This window comes from Hoplias malabaricus, chromosome 7, assembly GCF_029633855.1.
Source record: "Hoplias malabaricus isolate fHopMal1 chromosome 7, fHopMal1.hap1, whole genome shotgun sequence".
Taxonomy (NCBI): Eukaryota; Metazoa; Chordata; class Actinopteri; order Characiformes; family Erythrinidae; genus Hoplias; species Hoplias malabaricus.
In genome coordinates this window covers 36,729,809-36,741,973 of record NC_089806.1, presented here as the reverse complement: position 1 = coordinate 36,741,973, position 12,165 = coordinate 36,729,809, and the positions used below count along the sequence as shown (strand labels likewise).

General features: G+C 42.4%; 1 protein-coding gene across 1 annotated transcript in view; it reads left to right on the top strand.

Moving 5' to 3' along the window:
• nbas (NBAS subunit of NRZ tethering complex) overlaps nt 1-12,165 on the top strand; it is a 262,175-nt gene that overhangs the window by 15,433 nt on the left and 234,577 nt on the right. Inside the window, exons 7-12 of the mRNA XM_066676307.1 lie at nt 1,676-1,809; nt 4,951-5,084; nt 7,048-7,146; nt 9,439-9,577; nt 9,776-9,841; nt 11,458-11,586. Of these exons, the coding sequence (XP_066532404.1) occupies nt 1,676-1,809; nt 4,951-5,084; nt 7,048-7,146; nt 9,439-9,577; nt 9,776-9,841; nt 11,458-11,586 (701 nt within the window). The remainder of the gene's footprint in view (nt 1-1,675; nt 1,810-4,950; nt 5,085-7,047; nt 7,147-9,438; nt 9,578-9,775; nt 9,842-11,457; nt 11,587-12,165) is intronic.

Genomic DNA, 12,165 nt, shown 5'->3' with positions numbered 1-12,165 from the left:
TGTTCTGATGCTTGACTTTATTTACTGTTGGGTGAGCATTTAATTAGCTGTAGGTCAAGCCTTTGAGTTCTAATGGATGTGCTTTTGTCTTTAGTGAAGCAGGTGGATCAGACGTAGCTCTCGGTGTCCACTGTAATGCTGGTTTCCAAGTGTGTGTTGGGACTATTGATGTGTCCATGTTTTTTAATTGCCTCCTTGTAAAAATGGTGTATTAAAAATATGATATAAATACATATTAATTTTAAAGAGAGCAAAGAAACTTGAAGTGAATTTTCTGAAGTTGTTGAACTATAGAGGAAGTTGATGGAAGGAGCTGGATAGTGGCAGTGGGAATCAGTGCAGGCAAAACAATATCATATTTTATACCACATGTGCCATACAATTCTATTTACAGCTTTGAAGATATGATTATGGCGGCATGGTGGCGCAGCATATAGTGTCGCTGTCACACAGCTCCAGGGTCCTGGAGGTTGTGGGTTCAATTCCCGCTCTGGGTGACTGTCTGTGAGGAGTTGGTGTGTTCTCCCTGTGTCTGCGTGGGTTTCCTCCGGGTGACTGACTGTGAGGAGTTGGTGTGTTCTCTTTGTGTCTGCGTGGGTTTCCTCCGGGTGCTCCGGTTTCCTCCCACAGTCCAAAAACACATGCTGGTAGGTGGATTGGCAACTCAAAAGTGTCCGTAGGTGTGTGTGTGTGTGTTGCCCTGTGAAGGACTGGCGCCCCCTCCAGGGTGTACTCCCGCCTTGCGCCCAATGATTCCAGGTAGGCTTTGGACCCACCGTGACCCTGATCTGGAAAAGCACTTACAGATAATGAATAAAAGAAAGAATGAAAGATATGATTATGATATGCCATTTATTTATACATTTTTCTTTTATTTAAAAAGTACATTATGTACAGTATATTTTATTTATTGTCTGTGACATCACTGGACAGCTCAACATGCTCGGAGGAGAACACTGCCAGTTGTGTTATGTTTAGCTAAAAGATGTCTCCATTGGCTAGTATGATGATGAAAGATGAGGGGAGCAGGCAAGTGCACTTCCACCCACTCAGGGTGCTTTCAAGCTTACCTTGTTTACCTCCAGACCTGACCTTCACAACAGCATGTGTAAAGTGTGTTGACCATGGTCCAGATTAAAGAGGTGTTCTTGGTATGGATCAGACTGAACAATGGCCTGGTTTGTGTGCTGTGTGAAAACAAGTTGAGCCAGTATTCATTGCTACAAACATACAATGCTGCCTTAAGTGAAATCTAAGGCATAAGTGAACAGTGCACATCATTTGTTGTGAATTGTTTTTCTGTGGTGCTCTGTGGTATGGGTTTTAATTTTCAGAGGTGTACACACAAGGAAGATTAAAGTATAACACAACCCTTCTGTCTCCCACTTTGATTGTTGTAGTTTTTAATGTATGCATTTCACTGTAGGGAATCTAAATAAAAGCTATGACGATTCCCACTGTGATACTATGCTTTGTCCCAAACCTCACAGTAGCACACTACATAGGGTTTGAAAACAAGTAGATCATTATCAGAAGGGCATTCAGTAGTCTAGAAGGTAAAGTGCAGTTGGTGTGGTTTGGGACATTAATCAGAGATCTGTCATTTAAGGTGGAACTGAATATGTGAATAACATCTTTTGTCATTATTGAGTCTTTGCATTTTTTTGACCTGTAGTGCCCAAAGACCCATCCCCTCAGTGGCGTAAAGTGGCTTGGAGTCATGACTGCACCCTGCTGGCCTACGCAGACAGCACTGGAACGGTCCGAGTCTTTGACCTGATGGGCAGTGAGCTCTTCATTATTCCTCCGGTACGTCACCTCTCCCTCCATTCCTCTGTTTATTCCTCTCTGAGTCTCTTCTGGCACAAATCTGCTTCTCCAAATAAATGTGAAACAGGTTTTAGCAAAAGTTTAGGTGCTCTGTGAATTCCATACATGAACATACAATAAGAACCATCTACAGAGAAGCAGGATATTTGTGAAATTTGAAAAATATTGTGGAGAGAATGAAAGGTTATTTATGTAAAAACATGTATTACAAACCGGAGCACCCAGAGCAAACTCACACGGACACGGGGAGAACACACCACACTCTTCACAGGCAGTCACCCGGAGGAAACCCACGCAGACACAGGGAGAACACACCACACTCCTCACAGACAGTCACCCGGAGGAAACCCACGCAGACACAGGGAGAACACACCACGCTCCTCACAGACAGTCACCCGGAGGAAACCCACGCAGACACAGGGAGAACACACCACACTCCTCACAGACAGTCACCCGGAGGAAACCCACGCAGACACAGGGAGAACACACCACACTCCTCACAGACAGTCACCCGGAGGAAACCCACGCAGACACAGGGAGAACACACCACACTCCTCACAGACAGTCACCCGGAGGAAACCCACGCAGACACAGGGAGAACACACCACACTCCTCACAGACAGTCACCCGGAGGAAACCCACGCAGACACAGGGAGAACACACCACACTCCTCACAGACAGTCAATCTGATTGTCTAAAATGTCTAGAGCTGTTTTCACACATGAACTCAGCAAAATGTCCTGAGAATCAGGTCTGGACCTTTCCCTCAGTTGCTGTTTCACTCGTAGCTTACAGCCAGAGATTTTCGGTGTAATGCAAGAATTTGCTGTGAATTCTCTGGAACATTCCCAGCTCTGTTCACAAATTTGATGTCATGAAATTGTAAAACCACATGGCCTCACGTTGACATTAACTTTGTACTAGGGGCCTGGCAGAGGCCTTCAGCTACTTTCTTTTCATCCCCTACAATTTTCTGTATATTTATCCCTCAGTCTGTTCAACTTTATCCACTTGCTCTCGCTCTCGCTCTAGAGGAACCTGGCCCCTCGCTACTTTGCCCTGTGTTTGTCAAGAGAAAACGCTCTGTCATTCACACTCTCTGTTTGTGCCCCAGTAGTTTTCTTATTTGTTTAGAGACGCTCTGTCATCGTTTTCATCTTTTCAACAGGCCTGGATTCTGCGTGTCATTTTTGGAGTACTAATATAGCTTTGATCATTGGCGCCAGTCTGCAGCATCCATGTGCTTAGTTGTTTGTTAATTAGTTAATTTCAGGAGCAGCTGTCAGATGGGATTTGGTTTTAGAGCTCAGCTCTTGGGTGTTGAATGATTAAAAGCTGTAGTCTGGGATTTTGGGACAACAAAGTGGAATCACCAGCTCTGCATCATCTGAAAGTGAAGCCGGAGCTGGGATCAGCTACAGAGAGAAAGTAATAACTGTTAGTAAGTAACTTTGCTGTAATTAGAGCTGGGATATTATTTATAAAGCTATTTATCCTACCGGACACATTATTATTATTATTATTTAATTCATTCATTCATTCATTCATTCATTCATTCATTATCTGTAACCCTTATCCAGTTCAGGGTCGCAGTGGGTCCAGAGCCTACCTGGAAACATTGGGCACAAGGCGGGAACACACACTGAAGGGGGTGCCAGTCCTTCACAGGGCAACACACTCACACCTATGGACACTGTTGAGTTGGCAATTCACCTACCAACACAGGGAGAACACACCACTCTCCTCAAAGACAGTCACCGGGAGGAAACCCACGCAGACACAGGGAGAACACACCACACTTCTCACAGACAGTCACCAGGAATCGAACCCACAACCTCCAGGCCCCTGGAGCTGTGTGACTTCGACACCTACCTGCTGCGCCACCGTGCCACCCAACTATTTATTTGTTTATTATTTTTTATTTTCTTTTAATGGTATTGATTTTTAAAAGAAATCTGCACATTATTAACTGCTAGTTTAATTTTGCAAAAGGCAAAATAAACTCTAAAGAAAGGCTAAGTTCCTTATGTAAGTTTCCCTTCACTGATATTTTAAGGGAACCATACACTAAATACACACAGCACTTTCTATGAACAAGGGCATCAATATAAATAACATTATTTGCCCTTTAACAAGCCAAATTGGTATTTAAAAATACTAAATGAAAAATCATTGGGCTTTTTAAAGAACATGAATCAAATAAATTGCCACTTAAAAAGTAAGGAACGGCTGCACAATGAATTATGCATAATTGCACCACAAACGTTGTACGCGCTGAAATAATTACATGAATATGCAACTCTAGGTCCACCCCTCTCTCTTTTTCTCTCTCTCTCTCTCTCTCTCACCTCTTTCATCTTCTCTCTCTTTCTTTCTTTGTGCTGCTCTGCCCTCTGCATTCAAAGCTGTTCCTGTCTTTATTGCTCTTTCTTAACTTTTTTTCTTTTATTCCCAGTGTCTCTCTTCCCTTTCTTCCGCTGTGAATTTTCTCTTAGGCCTCACTTTACCCCAATCTGTCTTATTTTTCCTCTCACTTTGTCTCTCTCATTCTTCCGTTCTCTGTTTCCTTCTCCCTCTCTCTGTTCTGTATCAGTTATTGAGCTCCTCTCTCTTTCTGACTATAGTCAGGTTCTGATGCCTGCTCTGAGTGTGAGGGGTTTTTCCCGCTCTGCTGCCCAAGCACAGCGCACATTTTCTGCCTACTTTCAGCCCGAAGCCCCTCTCAACCCTGGAGGACTTCCTCTGAGGACGTAACTCTATCAGAGAGAGAGAAAGAGAGAAGATGAAGGTTCGGCTGCTCCATTTCTCTCACTTTCAGCCAGTCCTCCCTCTGTCAGTCTCTAGAAAACTGTCAGAGTGAAGTACTAGTCAATCCTTCACCGCCCCTGTTCTTACCAAAGCATCCACAGCGCTGTCATCTCCTCCGGATCACACCCCTACAATTCTGTCCTTCTGTCAGAGGCCATCAGTGCTCAGGCTTCAAAGAAGCTCTCTCTGTTTCTTCTGCTTTCAAACTTTCTTTCTCCTAAAAAACTTGATTGTCTCTAACTTTTGCTAGAATACATTGTTTTCCTCACACTCTCTCACTCTCTCTCTCTCTCACACACACTCTTCCCTCAGGCGGTGAGTTTCCCTGGTGATTTCAGCTATGCCGCTGCAGGATTGATCTTTCTGGAGTACACCGCCAGTGCCCAGTGGTCTGCAGAGCTACTCGTCATCACCTATGGAGGCCAACTCAAGAGCTACCTAGTCAGGTGAGCATAGCAGACATTAGCACAGCTCACCAAATACAACACGAACTATACATTAAAGCACCACTAGGTCGTACCCCTATCTTTAAATTACAACTTCAAAATCATTGTGATGCGTCACTGACCTGTAACAGGGAGAATGTTGGTGCTACTCTGGGCTCAACACTCTGTGCACCTCCTCCCCATACTCTTGAGTTCAGGACTTGTAAATGTGAAGAACAAACCTGAACTCTCAGTTAGTGTTGCTTTTAAAGTAGATTACAGAGATGATTAGTCACTGTAGTTTGAAACACACTCCTGACACAGACTGCAGGATATCTGTGTATAGAATTCCTGGAACATATGAAATTATATTAGACAGTTAGGAGCAACTGCACATGAGCCTACTGATGTTTTCCCACCTCCTCGACTCGACCCCTCTACTCAGCTTCTTTCAGTATCCTTTAGATGAGCTTGGTACAAACTGGGTACTTTTTAAATAGGGACTGAACATGGCGTGTAATTTGCAGAGCTCTGATTGGCCAGAAAGACTTGTTAATTGTGACAAAATGCAGATGTCCAGCACAAACTAGGCATTTTTATAATGTGTAGGCTACAGTAGCGATCACATTTGTTTTTATCCGACTCAAGACAGCAGCTTGTTCAACAATCCTTGGATCAGTGGCTGTTTTCAGTCCCAAAAAACAACAACATTAAAATGCACAATCGTTGTTGTAGGTTCTAAAGCCCAAGTTCCATCATCACCGTGTAGTTTTAGTGGGAATCTAAACCAGGTACTGGGTATCAAAGTGAGTACAGTCTGGTAGTGGAGGTACCTTTCAGTGGAAAAGCACCATACGGTCACTATGTCCAATGCCTAGTGTGGACTAGATGGCTAAAAAAATCTTCCCAGTACTAGAGACTGAACGATCACTGGATTAGGAACACCCACCTTGTATCTACACTCATTGTCCGTTTTATCAGCTCCACTGACTTTGTATTTCTACAATTACAGACTGTAGTCCTTCTGTTTCTCTGGCGTCAAGCACCTTTTCGGGCTTGAAGTCTCAGTTTAGGGCTCAGATTATCTACGTAGTATTTTCTGGTGTTGTATTCCCATTCTGTCAAAACTAATTCCACAAATTGTTGTGGGATTGGGCCCATGAGCCGACCAGCTGCTGGTTTCTGTTTACTTCAATCCAGCACAAATTCCCCAGTAAACAGAACATGCATTTTAAGATTCAAGTTTTCCTTTAAACTGCTTTGATGGACGTCTTTTCAGAAGGAAAACCTCCATAAAGTTTCTGATTTATAATTATTTCTTTATTTATCATTTGTAGCTCTCGGCTCAGCATGAAATCCACTTTTCAAAGTCTTTACGTCGAACAAATTCCAGACGTCTGTTGTCAAAAGCAAGTTTGGAATTTTTAAAAAGGCAAAATTAACTACTTTTTCTGTTTCTTCAGTGGGTCACTTTGAACTCTCGATTGAAAGAGAGTCCCCAACCCCCGCCTCAGTAGCCTTCGTTACTGCCGCATGTGGGAGTAATTGTGAATCGGGAGTTTTCAAAAGCTGTTTGGAAACATTGGGTTTGCTTATTTTAATGATTTGCTCAAGACATTGAGGCACATAAAACATTCTGACAATTCTGTTGAGGCAAACACTCACGCTTCTTTAACTGCCTTTGTCCTTCACACCGTATTAGAAAAGAACATCAAATCCGTTTTATTATTTGAGCAAGTCTCTACCTGACAAGAAGTTTGAAAAGTAATCAAACGTTCGCATTTTCTTACCATAAATATAGCCCCTGAGCCAAAGAGTTTAGGAAGTTTACACATTCATATTTTGTACTTTACACACATCAGTGTCACTTCTAGGTTGAGAGAGCCCAAAAATATCCAGTCAAAAGACCCTCTTTGGTCAGGCCCTGGAGTGCTAGATGGAAGCTAATGCGTTTTTTCCCCTGCCATTTATGTGTGTCTTTCAGCATGGGAACCAATCAGGGGTTCCAGGAGAGTCACAGCTTCAGCTTTTCCACCCATTATTTTAATGGTGTTACTGCTGCAATCTACCTCCCAAGCCACAGGTGAGTGCAGAAAAGTAGCTTTATTTATTTATTAATTTATAAAATAATCTATAAAATACCCATCTTCAATTTATGTTACAAAATGGTGTGAGTGAATGAGTGTGCATGTGAATGAATGACTCTGTGTGTGTACTCCCAGCTACAGATTGGCATTCTCTCCTGGATGAACCCGCTAGTGCCCAATGTAGTCGCTCCTGGTTGAGAGTACGCGGTGTGGGGACATTATGTAGACTTCCATTCATTTTATGAAGATGTACCCTTAACTTTTCCTTAAGCACTTCTAGCTTAACAATAACTTTAATATTAACCATAACCCAGCTTTAAAATATAACTTCACCTTACAATGCTTGTATGTGATTTACATACGTGGACCAGGACTGAAAACTATGAGAATGACTCCAGTTGCTTGGTGCCTTTTTATTTTTTCTAATGTTTTGATTAGTTTCTTCTACGCAGTCCTTTTAATTTTAAAAACAACATTTTTAAATCTTGTATAAATAACATTTTATAGTTTGTTTTTAAAAAAGTGGTGCGTAACCCGTCACCAGGGGGCAGTCTTCGTCCAGCGAGAGTGAGTGTGTGTATGTGTTTTTGACCGGATTAGCTGTGTGGCTGCCTGCTTTCTTGTCTTATCGCCCTCTCGCACTGGTCTTTGGCTTAACTGATGAGAAGTTTCTGGAAGGTCTGGCTTTGACACAATCTTCTTCATCCCTCTTTCTCACTCGCATTTGCCCAGATCTGCAGGCCCTTTTTTCCTCTCCAACTCAACTCCATCTGTCTGTCTCATAGTTTAAATCTCTCTCTCCCTCACCCTCTCATGCTGATGCAGGCTCTATCCTATCCTCCACCTTCAGACATGCTGTATATGTGTGTGTTTTGGCCTGAAATGTTTAGAAAAACTTCCAACATTTTCTGCTCTTTCTGTTTTGGTTTGAAAGTTAGTGTGTCCCCGCCCACAGTGCATTGATATGTTGATGGTTTAAAAGCCTGACAGACCTTTAAGAGAAGATAATTTAAAGGTTTAATGTTTGATAGACAGGGCGACACGGTGGTGCAGCAGGTAGTGTTGCAGTCACACAGCTCCAGGGGCCTGGAGGTTGTGGGTTCGATTCCCGCTCCGGGTGACTGTCTGTGAGGAGTTGGTGTGTTCTCCCTGTGTCCGCGTGGGTTTCCTCCGGGTGCTCCGGTTTCCTCCCACAGTCCAAAAACACACGTTGGTAGGTGGATTGGTGAAGTGTCCGTAGGTGTGAGTGTGTGAGTGAATGTGTGTGTGTGTGTGTCTGTGTTGCCCTGTGAAGGACTGGCGCCCCCTCCAGGGTGTATTCCCACCTTGCGCCCAATGATTCCAGGTAGGCTCTGGACCCACCGCGACCCTGAACTGGATAAGGGTTACAGATAATGAATGAATGAATGAATGTTTGATAGACAGGAGAACAGCAAGCTCCAGTCATGTTCATATCTGAGGAAGTCCTCAGTAAAAAAAATAACAGTATGGGTCTGAAAGGACGTATAGTGACAGTTGTGGGGAAACACATCAGACATAAGAAGCTGCTGGTTTTTCAGATCATTGGACTGTCCAGCAGTGACTGAACACCAATGCTGGAGTTGTTTATTTTTTCATAACAGAATTAATTAAAGAACTAATAGTATGCAGCAATTACTGAAGTGCAATCTCTGAATGGGCCTCATGGCAAGCTCCTTGTTTTGGTGATAGAATGTTTATAACCAGACATAAGGTCCGGACCGTAGTTTGTTTATACGCCCAGCTAGGGCTCTGCCATATCGTATCGTTTGCAGTAATATCGACATAAATTTTAAAATGATATCAATAATTGTGATATTCTGACTTGTTTACGTAATGATGTCATGCCGCTACCCATAATGCAGCATACGTCCTTTACATGAGTTTGCTCCAAAAAATGGGGAGTAATTTCAGTCGTGTGGAGGTGGTTTGGTTACAGAATAGCAGATGCACAATAAACCACGGTATTATGTAAGAAATGAAAGCCCTGTCTTGTCTAGCATTTTGCTAATTGAGGTGAAGAGAAGGACGGCCGACCTGCCCACCCAGAAAAAGCAAGGTCATGTGTGCTTTCTTCAACCCCCAGCCTCGGATAGCTGAGGCATCACGGAGGTTTGAACACGAATCAAACCACTGCATCATTCAAGAGCCCAAAAATGCGTGTTTAGATGGGATATGTGCTGGTTGGAGGTGCTTTCTGAGTGAATATTCTTAGGTATAAGTTTAGTCATAGTGTCACTGATTGTCTCTGTGTTTATGTTGTTCTATAGGTTGCTGCTGGTGGGCGGCTGTGAGTCCGGGGACAATACAGTGTCAAGGGCCACTCGCTGTGGCATTACAGCCTGGAGGGCGTTATCAGGGTCACCACATTATAAACAAGTGACCAGTTACGAAGACGACATGAGTGCGGTGAGACTCTCACACACACTTTAACACTGGTGGAATTCTCCATTAAGTTCAGATAACTTAATTTAAATATTCCCAGACCTGTTCACAGTCAACTGATAATGGCTGTAATTTACAAGGCGGGAGAATAATTAAATATTCGGAATAAACGTGGCTGTTAATTAGCGGAGATGGTAATCATAATCTCTCAATTCTGTCCAGTCCCAGCGGAGAGGCCTTTTCAGAATGCCCAGTTTCAGACTCTTTTCCCGAGAAAACAACGAGCAGGTAATTACTGTTTCTTTCTTTTCTCTTTCGCTTTCTCCCTCCATCTTTTGTCTTTTCTTGTTTCAGAGAGTCAATGAAGTAGTGGAGTTCTTATCAGATTTCTTGTTAATTACTTAAACTTGTATTGTTTTAGGGAATAGGTCTGTGACCGTTTGAACCAGGGCCCACTTATCTTCGAACGTCGGTTACGTGTGATTATTGATGTCTCACACACTAATAGCTTGTAGAGCTTTAGATATAATAAACTAGTACTGTTAGTTAATGTATTAAATATATCAGGTCCTAGTGTATTGTTTCAGTTATGGAACATTAGAACACTTTAAACACCACAGTTTGTATTTTATGTGCTGTATAACCGAGGAATTAAGAAAGTTATAATAAAGTTATGTTGTATAATGCATTTAAATATTACTGAATGCTCTAATAAACTTTTACAAATACACTTTAATTTTGAGATACCACTGTAGCATATGGAATTAAATAATGTAAATAATTAAGCATTGAATGTCAAATTAAATAATGAATTCTCTGCATAGTAATTCTGACTCATTATACATTTAATATACTGCAGTTATCTTCCTCAAAATGATCCTCACTTTCCTGTATGAGCCACTCTGTATTATAACTGCCTATTAATTTTATTAGAACTTAATTTAGAATCCTCTACATGCTTCATTCATCATTATTTCCCCCACTTGAGTTTTACCTGGTTATTATTTAAACCCATGACACTGCACAGCATGGGGATGTGACACATTTATCTGCATTAATCGGTGAAAACCCTGCAGACTGTCTAATTGCAAGAAATTAACTGTGTCTCGACTTACAGGGGGACCTCGACTTATGAAGTTGATCCGTTCCTACGTTGCGTCGCAAACCGATTTTCAGTGTAATTCGGAACATACGTTCATACTGTACGTAAATAACATACTGTAAGCACTGATCCTGTCCTAACACCTATCCTCCTCGGTCCCGAGATGCGTAACCGTGTATTCTTCCGCCGCGCACACCACACACGAAATTTGTGTTACGACGTTTACGACACAAAACCACTTACATCGAAACAAGGCTTTATACAGTAAATGGGAGATGTGTCGTAACCACGAAACATCGTAACTCGGGACTGACGTAACCCGAGGACCTCCTGTATACAGTTTTATGTTAGAGTTTGGAAGTTCAGTGTGTATAATGTAAGAGTTTTTTTAAAGTAGTAATAAGCAGACATTTTATTTCTTGAATTTAACATTAAGGAGTAAATAAACCACGAAACAAACAAAAAAGAAGTAGGAGTTTGTTTCCTGTAGAGATCTATTATATTTTTTTTTACAAAGTAAAAATAACCAACTCATTTTTTGATCAGAGGTGTTCACGTTTTAGCATACAACTGGAGATAGATGAATACATGGATAGATATAAAGACACACACACACACACACACACACACACAGATGGTTGGATGCAAAGTTAGATGGAAACTGAGATAGATGAGCAACAAGGAGATGCACACAGATGGACACAAAGCTAGATGGGGGATGCTAAATGCACGGAGATAGATGTATTTGTATTTGCTGTATTTACTGGATGCCTTTGTTTTTTTTGTGTGTGTATGTGTTTAGGATGGTGTGTTCCGGATGAGTGTTTCTCCTGATGGGTCGACGCTGGCTGTAATCCACTTCTCTGGAGCTCTCAGTCTGTGGGACATTCCATCGCTCAAACAGAGGAGCAGCTGGACACAGGAGGAGCAGGTAATGATCTCCTTCTGTTCAGGGTCAGCGAGCCCCCAGCCGTGCAGCCCAGGTGCAGTGGGGTGTGTGTTTGTGTTAGTTTGTGTGTGTCTTATCATTCACTTCCAGGACCAAACATCTAGACTAGAGAAGGAACAGGGAAAATCTGTGTTAATCTACAATATCAGGACCAACAAAATGGGGCAGATTTGTTGCTGTAATGATACTGAGGTTAAGGCTTATGTTTGGGAATTCCTTATTAGGGTTATACAGTATATGCCCTAGTGTTCATAAGTTTGGGTTCACATTGTACATATCGCAGTGTATATGAAGTATATATTAACTATGCACCTGAATGAACTTGCTAGAGGACCTAGAGTTATATTCCTGGAGTGTTTAACAGGTGATTTATTATTATTATTATTAATATTATTAATATGGGGTGGCACAGTGGCGGCACAGTGGCTCAGCAGGTAGTGTCACAGTCACACAGCTCCAGGGACCTGGAGGTTGTGGGTTTGAGTTCCGCTCCGGGTGCGAGTCTGTGAGGAGTGTGGTGTGTTCTCCCTGTGTCTGTGTGGGTTTCCTCCGGGTGACTGT